General features: G+C 32.8%; 1 protein-coding gene across 1 annotated transcript; it reads right to left on the reverse strand.

Annotated features, from left to right (window-relative positions):
- Positions 1 to 4,674: 4,674 nt before the first annotated feature.
- On the reverse strand, positions 4,675 to 9,175 carry LOC132543890 (uncharacterized). Its single transcript, XM_060207428.1, has 4 exons — positions 8,937 to 9,175; positions 7,722 to 7,801; positions 7,131 to 7,225; positions 4,675 to 5,583 (listed from the first exon to the last, which is right to left on the reverse strand). Exons 1-4 carry the CDS (start codon positions 9,086 to 9,088, stop codon positions 5,551 to 5,553), a joined length of 360 nt encoding a protein of 119 aa, XP_060063411.1. The 5' UTR covers positions 9,089 to 9,175; the 3' UTR covers positions 4,675 to 5,550.
- Between the last annotated feature and the right edge of the window lie 1,673 nt (positions 9,176 to 10,848).

Below are 10,848 nucleotides of genomic sequence, written 5' to 3' on the forward strand. Positions count from 1 at the left end.
TATATTGTGTGTTATTATTGTTACTGTAAAGAGTATTGTGATACAGTTATTCACCAAGGAAAGGACATTAGCTGAGAATGCGTCCATGCTATAGAATAATCTCTAGGTCACCACCAGTCCTGTAGTCATTGGGTCTCCTCTGTCATCTATGCACAACTGCTGGTTGTAAACTTCTGATATTTAGAATTGCTCAAACTATTGGTCAAATTTTCTGGGAATTTGTTCCCTGAAAATTTTCAAGGGATCATTTATTCGCTGACTTATCTGTTCCTCTGTGTCTTTCCGCCAATCCTTTCATGTCCAGAGCATAACTTTGCCAACAATTAAGCAAAGACCATTAAACTTAGTGTATACATTTGTCATACAAATGGGATGTGCAGTGTACCAAATTTGGAGTCTGTAACCCCTTAATTACAAAGTTGTTGCCCTTTGTTAAAATTTTGTATCCAGAGCATATTACAATAATGAAACCTAATGTATACATTGGTCGTCCAAAAGCAATGTGCAGTGTACCAAAATTAGGGTCCATGACCCCTCAATTATTGCCCTTTGATAAAATTTTGTGTCTGGGACATAACTGCTTACATTAAAAGTAGGATAATGAATTTTGTAAATACATTGATCATACTATGAGGATGTGCAGTGCACCAAATTGAGGGCCTTACAAAGTTATTGCCCTTTGTTAAAATTTTGTATCCAGAGCATATCTTGGTGTGCATTTAAGTTAGGATAAAGAAACTGGGTGTATGTATTGGTCTGACTGAGAGGATGTACATTGTACCAAATTCATTGCTTGAAACCCCTTCAACACAGAATTATTGTCTTGTTACAATTTTGTGTCCAATATACACGTGTTATCTGGGAGCATTCATCAGTTTAACTGATGCTCTTGTTTTCAGGTTTCTGTGATGAAGGTAAGTTTTGTGTTGTGGGCAGGTTTGATTTCCACTATTACTACAGTTGTCTTGATGGCGGTTTAGGAAAGTTTGAAAACAATTATCCATCCAATATGTCCTGAGAAACAACAATGACAAATATGCAAAGAAAATACCTAGGTTAAGGACGAAAAGGAATGAAGATCCATTGCTTCTTGGCAAGTAGTTACAACGAAGGAAGGATGTCTATTTGGGCAAATATGGAAGTTGAGTGAAAATGTCTGATTTTTGCAGGAATATACTTCATTGTCAGTTGCTGTTATAAGTTGTTTTTTTTTTTTGCGAAATTGATGCTGGAGTGAAGATTGTAATTGTAAATGTCGGGTCTATAGAATGAAGATGAAACATTAGTTCCACCAGGCAGCATACGATGTGCCTGTCATAGGCCAAATGAGTATTTTGCAAATGGGAAGAAAAGAGATGTTCCATGTCCAATCAACACATCATGGTCATTTACAGACAGTACCAGAACTTGTCTGAGCTATGGTGGTAATGCACCTCCCTATGTTTTAATTGTATTCCTTGGAACATGCTGAAGATATCAAGCAGTCACTGTTCAGGGAATTGAAATTAGGGTCGATACCTCTGTGAATTACAGGCAGAAAGTTTCAGTTTTCCAACTTTTCCTATCTGTAGTGGTAATGAACCTCCCTATGAAGTTTTAAGTTAATCCGTTGAAAACTAATCAAAATATCGAGCAAACACTGTTTTGATAACTGAATAAAGAGCCATCACTCCATGAATTATGGTCCTAAAACTACTGTAAATAAACTTGTCTCAGCTATCATCACATTGAACCATTCTATGAAGTTTGAAGCTGTTCCATTGATGACTACTTGTGATATCAAGGGGACACTGTTTCAGTAATTGATTAAATGGGCCATGACCAAAAAATTTTGATCAGAAAACTACTGTGATCAAACTATCATGGTAATGAACCTCACTCTGAACTACTCAAGTTATCAAGTAGACACTGCATATGCTTGCCTGCTCCCACGCTCGCATGATAACATGACCCATCTTTCGATGGACGTATAAAATTGATATTTAACCTTCAAAATAACTTTTATCTTTTAATCAGCTTTTAAAAAACTTCACAATTATTACTACAAGAAAGGAATCTTTATCTACACTTGACAAATTACTCATCCAACAAGTCCCAGGATTTCTATGTCACACCCTGCATCTGTGATATGTCAGTCAATTTTTTGTAATATTACTATTTTTTTAGGAGTATTTAATGGAATTTTCTCAAACTTCATTTGTATGTTCCTCTTGGTCCCTAGTTGTGTCGCTTTTGATTTTGGAAACGACCACAAAAAGACTGACAGGCAGCCATATTGGATTTTGACAAGTTTGTTATTGCTATATCTCAAGAAGTGCGAGACTGATCTTTCTCAAATTTCAAGTGCAAATTCTCCTTGGCATCTAGGTCTGTGATGCTCTTTAATTTTGAGACTGATCATGCTAGGAAACCACATGTAAAGCGATCTCTGCAGTAGTGTAATTGAAAAAAAATCAAATCAGTTCAAAAAGTTTTGTTCCCAAAAGTAACACATGTTTAAAGTAATTTAAAATGAAGTCAGCAGTTTGGTGAAAGCAGAGTTTCCAACAGAACTTCTTCAACTGGTATGGCAAGGAATGTAACAATAAGAATCACACATGCATGTTGATACTTTTGTAAAATGGAATATTTTGCCATAGATTTTTTCTTTAAATCAAAATATGTCAAACAAAAGCATGACATTTATTCACAAACACAGATTGGAATCATGCACATGCATTTTTTCTTATCATTGGTCAGAAAATTGATATGCAGTGATATAAAAAAATCTGTTACAGTCTAGTAAATATTTCATCACCCATTTACTATACAAAACATATTACATTTGCATCAATAAATGTATAAAAAAAGACAATAATAAAATGTGCCCTCACACATACACATATATTTACACATGTATTACTGATTCAGTACATGTATACAAATTAATGGATCATATCAAATCAAGACATCAACAAAAATAGAAAAAGAGGCTTCACCTGGAGTAAGTTTAAAGTTGCTTAAACATCTGTAGGATTACAGTTTGTAAAGTTAATTCAATTTGTTGACTGTTACTGAAGCTGACTAGTATCCTCTTCTGCTGAAATTCTGTCATTGAGGACATAAACCCATTCATGAATATCTAAACATGGTCTATCTCTGAAATAAATCAGAGGAAATGGGGGAAAAAAAGTTGATTTCATCATAAATAGGGTAAGTGTTACTCAAGCAAAATTTCCACAGATGAAAATATATGGCAAAAGAATAGAGGTCACTAATGCATTAGGCTATTAATAGTTTAATAACAAAATCTTCAGAAGAGCTCAATGGCTGACCATGCATACATGGCATTCCCTATATATCCTCTTTTCCACAATCCAACAAGCCAGAAGCTGAAGAATTTTTTTCTTGCTTTTGATTGGCAAGTGGTATTACAGGAAACTAATGTTTGCCTTAATGCTTTATAATTCTTAACTGAGCCAAGTTTGATTTTATTTTAAATGCGTACACTATAAAAATAAAAAATGAAGGTAAGTATTGAAACTAAGTAACAGTTATGATACATTTGAAAATAGGAATCTACATGTATTGATTAAACTAGGTTGCAACATGCACTTTTAGGAAATAAAGTATTGTGTATAATATTACATACAGAGTACATAATCACCAGATTGTGAATAAAGCTGTATTAAATAAACAAAAAAAAAAACCACGAAAAGTGACCCTCTTCTATACATATAATGATAGAAAATGAGACCATATTATGCAAGATCTGCCATACAAGGCCATAATATATAATTTCATTGTGGATTAAAAAACGTTAAAATGTCTGAAAATTTAACATTTATTATACCCATTTTTTCTTCCCATGACCACACAACTTTAAATATCTATCAACATTGTTCATTATTTTTATCACAAACATAGTCGTATGCATTGTGATGTTGAACTAACAGGACCCACATTTACAAAATTTACAACTAAATCATACTTCATATTAAGGATTGCAAAAGATTCATTCACCAGTAGATGTATTATGATAAAGTAAATATATGAGAAGACATTCCTACATGTCTAATGAGTACGATTTAAACCTTACTCATTTTGGAATTTTTCCTCAATATAAAACATTGATCCAGTTGTAAAATCTGTTCCATCTCACACTTTGCAGGGAATGACTAACAATTAAATGAGTATTTTTGGGCAACAAAAGTAAATTTATCTGGTTTCTATTTCTCTTGTCGAATATATCAGGCCATTTAATTATTGCTATGTATTTGTTCAAGTAAAATCACAAAACATGTCTGGATTTCAAACCTAAATGAAGATAAATTCATACCTTGGCACAGGGAAACGGATTTCCAAGAACAACACTTTTGTGGGTTTTTCTTTTGTTTTTTCCTAAGAACAATGCACCAAGTAAAGTATTTTTTACCATAACAATTACAAATGCTTTGAAGATATGCAATACACATACAATATATATCTGAAAATAAATATCTGCTTACTTCTGTAAAGTCATTTCAATTCTTATCAGGTGTTGTTAATTTCTTACAATCACTTATCACCAATGGAATGTTCAAGTTTCAGGATATCAGAAAACAGGACATTATATCTGTTCAACCAATTGTGTCCACAACAATACATATTAACACAAGACTAAAAGTGGAATGTTGTAAAAATGATAAAAAAATATTTCGTACATAGCGTGTTAATTATTATTCAATCAATTGGAAATCAAGAATAAATAGGCACTGACATGGTAGAATATGATTTCCTTTCATTAACACTGAAATGACATTTTATCTTGCAGGACAAAATGGCTGGATAACATCAATCTATTACACAGACAGAAAGTCATGATTTGCCCAAAACTACCAAAGTTCTCTAAATGAAAGACCAAACCAGTTGAGACCTGAAGGAAAAATAACATTAACTGTCAAATGGTTTTCATTCCAGGCTTCTAATGACAAAGGCTACTTTTGAAAGAGATAAATGTTGTAAATTCTTCTCAAGCTTTGCTGACAGGAGACAATTTCAGTGAGCTATTATTTGAAAGTAAAATATGTTATTAGTATATATCCATCGAAATATTGCATAATATTTAATAAAATATTTTCTCCCCCAACATAGCATAAAAATACAAATAGGTTATGCATACATATAGCTATATATCTATTATAACACACAACTACAAATCAAGAAAAATCTCAAATTTATAATGTGTATATTGCGTATCCCAAACAAACTTTCCCTACTAAATATGATGTATTTTAACATTACCCCAGATCTTCATTTTATTCACAGATCACCATAAAAAAATGGATCTCCCTCACTGTCAAAACACATTTATCTCCCCTTGTATTTTAACTTACATTTTTTCAATTTTAAGGGAAAATAATAAGTAAACCAGTTGACCTTGTAATGAAAAAAATCCAGCCTAGAAATTTTTTTATGGTAAACATCTCCGATCTTATCATGCCATACCATATTGTACTAGAAATATTAAAAAACAAAATAAAAATGCTGGTTTTCAGAGTCTTCCCACTTTCTGTCTTTGACAATTATCTTTTAGAATTCATCTAAGTGCTCCACACATTTTGTCTGAAAAGAAAAGAAAAACATTACAATGACAACAAAAAATTACAAGGTATGACGGAAAAATACTTTTTCTTATAACACATATTGTTAATATATACTGATATAAAGTCAACAAGTGTGTTTTTTATTTAATTTTAAAGTCCTTGTGTAATGATTGGTAAATTCAAACATCTGTTTGATGTTTGGTATATTCAAAACATATATTTGATGTTTGGTATATCAAACATGTGTTCAATATTTTCAAACAATATCAGCAATATATACCAATATTTGTCACTTCCTTTGCTCTCTTAAATCTATTGGTAATCTGCTATACTGTTTTATATTTTAAATGTTATCACTTTTGAGGGGTTTTATTTTTTGCAATATCTGGGATGTAATAAAACTGCCCAAAATTAATACATGTTCAAAGAAATGTAGCCCATTCATGACCCATTGCTTCTTTGGGAAATACATCCCCTATGCATCAAGTCTTCGGTAATTATAAAATATCCAAAATTTGAACCAATTAAAGAACTTTTTCAACCACTGTGACAATAGGTGAGTGTTTTTCAAAATCCAAGGCATCATATATTACAACATACATGTCATATGATTTTACCACATATGGTTTAACACTTTAGCATGTTTTCATTGGCAGATAGCATAAACTTTGACCAAAAAGGTGCTTCACACACTGGGGGAAATTATAATGCCTAATGAATAGTTCACATTTATTTTGGAAAAAATGTAACATGATTTTTTTATCTGTATTTATATCTTGTTTTGCTTTGAAAATAAACCAATGCATTTTTAGTTTTAATGAGTTACGATATATCCATATATTTCTGAAAGTATCAGTTTTGCATATTTATCAGCAGCATTTCACTGAAGGTCATATCATTACCTCCAATCTGATGATATACACAAAACACACTCTTGTTACTTATTTTTCAAAATATTAGAGGTACAAAGGTCAATCACGACAGGTGAAGAGGCTGTGTTCTTAGATTTATTGTTGACAACCAGTTTCTCCCTCTCGGGCTTCTCCTGACCTCCAAGCCCGTAATATTTCTTCTTTATCCCTCAATCATTTTGCATACTTTCGGGTTTCCAGACAGAAGGGACTAGAAACCTATCATAAACCAACCCAGTGTTGACTCTTAACTCCCCTTTTTGGTTTTATTTTCCAAAAGTTACAAAAATCCTCGCAGAAGCTTGTCATTTTTGAAAAATATTTAACTTGAGTGTAAGAAATACTATATACCACTATCATTTGTTGTGTTATCTCTACAATATACAATGAAGCATATTTTGTATTCAATCTAATAAAATACATCTCTTACACTGTGAATGTGATTAAAATATATCTCTTCAAAATGCCTTGAAGGATGGAGAGTATTGTAGTGAATTAAGATCTGGTTTTATTCAGATTGGCTTTGTTTTCAATGTGAAACCATTATGTGTATCTTATTTCTTCATGCTCCATTTAGTTGATCTAGTATATATACCATCTCAACAATATCTGATATGAAGAATGCAAATCATGGATTTGATGATACAGTACTTACTTTATTTTTAGTAGGGTTTTCACACATGCAGATGCCTCTACCAGGAAGTCTTCGCCACTGCTCGTAACGTAAGTAATGTCCATCCATCACACAGCCTAAGCAGAAAATATATGGTTTATAATACCTGGTTCACTCCTTGAACTTTCAGTATCTGGTGTATAACAAGGCTGAGTGTAACACCCCACTTCCACTCTACTTAATTCCTTAAATGGCAATTTTTGAACTTGCATCGATACATTAAGCTGGCAGGGCATTCAGTTAATCCTTGATGTTTGGCAAGTTCACTTCACCGTTCTGTAGTGTTAAAAAACTCATAATTGGGTGTCCCTGCTCGGGCTTTGTGCTCTTTATATAAATATTTCTTTCCTTGTCAAATTTTACAGCAATAACATGTATGCTATATATCGGTACATATGCCTCCTTTTCACAGCAGAGGTCACCCCGAGTACAACAAGGTATACTTGTACTTATTGTACAAAACTGAAGCAATATTGTGTGAATGGAGGCCATGGAAAGTAGTGTAGAAACAAAATCTCCATTTCTTACATAGAAATGAAAGGAAAATTTCATCCAGTTGTCCATTAGACTTACCATACATGCAACGACATAAATTACTACCAGGACGGCATTCTTCTTCATCATAGATGCAGTGTTCAAATTCTGGACATTCTCTGTAATTCAAAGGAGCGTCAAATGTACAAACTTATAACAAAATCATATTTGAATTATAAAGTTAATTCATTTCTTGATGATACCACTTAACAATAAGCCCATTCCTGAATTTAGACACATCACATCTATTGAAGTTAATGTACTTGCAATAGAAATTGTCCAGTGATATGTTCTATCTCTAACTGCAGTCCAATTATGTCCTCCGGGCTTATTTCTACATAAATATTGCACATGATTTCCAATGATTTGTTTTGCTGAGTTTATAGCCCCATGAACAACCAGAGTAATTTCGAAATTGGGTTTCCTTGTGGTAAAGCTGGTAGCTAACTCACAGAACAACATACCGATGGCCTTTTTCATGATATCCAGAGCAAAAGCGTCTTTGCAAAATGCATTATGCTAAATGCTTTATGCAAAATGTGTCATGCAATTGCAATCATGGACACTTTGTGTATAACTAAAGTTTAATTATCTCCAATAAAACCCATTATGTATCCAGTTTCCCAACAGACCTTTTTTTTACCAACCTTAGTTGCTCTAAAATCTCCCTTATAATTTTGCTCATGTTTTGTTTGCTGGCAATCCCCATAAATGCATACATTCTTCCCAGGTCATCAAAACTAACTGGAATATTATGACAGTTTTGTTTTTATGGTTGGGGAAATAAAACATTCATATTTGTGAAGTTGTATTATACATCCTTCAATAAATAAATGGACAACAACGGATAACATCATTAACTTTCACAAAAACTTGACTACTGGTGAGATCACGAGTTCGGAACAAGTATGCATCTCTTATGCAACTTTTCTGAATATGATAACTCTGTATTACTTGCACATATATTGACCAAAATCTAAATTGTTTGTCAATATTTTTTTAATCGCGACCTTTTCTCCTACGTACCGACCATGATTGTTAGGTAGAACAAAATTTATTTTTGCATAAGGTATTTCGAATACAACAATAAGCTTAAAGAATTAAAATGTTGTATCAACTTTTCAATGAATTGGGCTGATAAATTTCTGCTTTTCGTCAAAATTTAAGCAAAACGCGTACGACAAATCAAATGTCGTGATGATCGCAATCGTGACACGTCATTGATCTATAAAAAGATCAACAATTCAATCTTACCCAGTGAGCTTCGTACATCCACCCGGATACGCTCCTTCATATCCTCCATCAGCAGTCCAACCCGCCCATGCCATTTGTTTACAAAGACATATCAAAGCAATAAATAGAACTAAAGATAGGCTGACAGGTTTGATAGTGAATTCCAAGGCCATTTCAACGAGGATATTTTAACAAGCACTTACACGCAAATACTAAGCGTTTGATTGATTCCGACAAACTCAGGTATAAAGTCCCATTCGCGTAAACGGTTGACCGGCTAAACCGGGCCCATTCGTTTATTCAGGCGAAACGACACACCGATCAAAATGACGACCAGTTAATGTACTCATATTGTATTTGGAAGATTTCTAAATTCTGACACGTTGTTTTCAGACATCTACGACAAGTTTGACATTGTAACAGCATCACCTTGTAACAAAACGTTAAAAATAATGAAATTTTATTCAGTAATTATGTATGGAGGTTTAGAAGAGGAAATTGTGTCACCGATTCCATTTTCGAAACAAGATATATGATTATTTAATCGCAATAAAACAAACATTATCAATTGGTCATTTATGAAAATTATATAAAAAAATATTTCAAATATAAACAAATGTATTGATACGTAGAAAAGATCTGGTATTTTCAGCTTTTAAAAAGACACCAAGACCAATATTTGCGAGTTATATATTACGAATTGGAGATTTATATTTCCACCCATTAAATCTAAAATTATTGCTTTCACTAAAAAAGAAAAAAAAACCCAGAAATTCAATGTTCATTGTGACGTCATTTTATATGGAAGGCAACAACCAATTGTAGAAAATACAATTCATGTTGGCGTCTTATTGAACAGTAGATATAACAGTGTTGAACGTTCAGAACGTGCAGGTTATAAATGAAATGAGTTATGTCTTTAATCCTTTCGGGGGCACATACATGTGTCCTTACTGTTATACAATGCTATTACTATTGCCAAAATGTGAAGTTTAAAGTATACCCGTCAGCAGTGTCTGGGTGTGAATCGTGGCAATCGAAACAAAATGAAATTTACATGAGTTAGAAAAAAAGCTCAAAACTACATTGTAAAATCAGTCCAAGGTTTTAATGTAAGAACAAGAACAGATATGTGAACATCGCTGATTAGTTGGTTTCTACTTGAAGCATATATCAATGAAAATATTATTGCTTGGTAGAATAGGAAGGTGTCTGTGTAACACGTGAGCTTTTATTAAACGCCTACTAGAATTCAATCTGTCCTTTTAAAACTGAGGTTTAGTTCCTAAAATTATGAATATTTTACACAAATACAACTTGTACTGAACGATTTTTTGAAAGGTGGTGTTTTCCCTAACAAATTAGTCAGCAACTATACAAGTTTTGTACAAGTAAAATCTATGTGAAACTGAACAGTGATTCCTCCAAAACAAGTTGCAACCGTATGCTGTATGGAAACTTACTTTACGTTTCCCATAATTTCATGTACATTTAGGAAAATTGTCAAACCGTATGTGGAAATTCGTGACCCTAAATATATGCTATTATACCACTCATATATATCTTATCTTAATGTCTAACAGAGACGTATATATCAGATATATCACATATATACGTCTCTGTGTCTAATTACCACTTACTTCATGATCTCCTTGGCGGTATCCTTAACTATGATTTATCTCCATAGGAATTGGAGGGTTTTAAAATTATCTCAATTATCATTATTACTAAATCCTACAACACAGTGGCCTGTAATTTAATCAGGCATAAGCATTGTCTATGATAGTGTTGCACAAGTCATGAAGTCCAATGTACACTGCGTTTTCGCGCGTTCACGTAAATACATATATCATTGTATGGAGGTCGAAGGAAAATCTGTAGTATATCGTTTAATACCTAAAGTTGTGAAATGAATCTTGAACTCTTAGCATGA

The sequence above is a fragment of the Ylistrum balloti genome, unplaced genomic scaffold (genome assembly GCF_031769215.1).
Source record: "Ylistrum balloti isolate Yb309-2 unplaced genomic scaffold, AGI_CSIRO_Ybal_v1 Utg369772, whole genome shotgun sequence".
Classification (NCBI taxonomy): Eukaryota; Metazoa; Mollusca; class Bivalvia; order Pectinida; family Pectinidae; genus Ylistrum; species Ylistrum balloti.

Excerpts from the sequence above, each read along its gene's own strand:
- LOC132543890 (XM_060207428.1), bottom strand. The coding sequence starts at position 9,088 with ATGGCCTTGGAATTCACTATCAAACCTGTCAGCCTATCTTTAGTTCTA. Across the intron at positions 7,802-8,936 it reads GGATGTACGAAGCTCACTGG|AGAATGTCCAGAATTTGAAC; the intron begins GTAAGATTGAAT and ends TTTGAATTACAG. Across the intron at positions 5,584-7,130 it reads AAAACCCTACTAAAAATAAA|ACAAAATGTGTGGAGCACTT; the intron begins GTAAGTACTGTA and ends TTTTCTTTTCAG.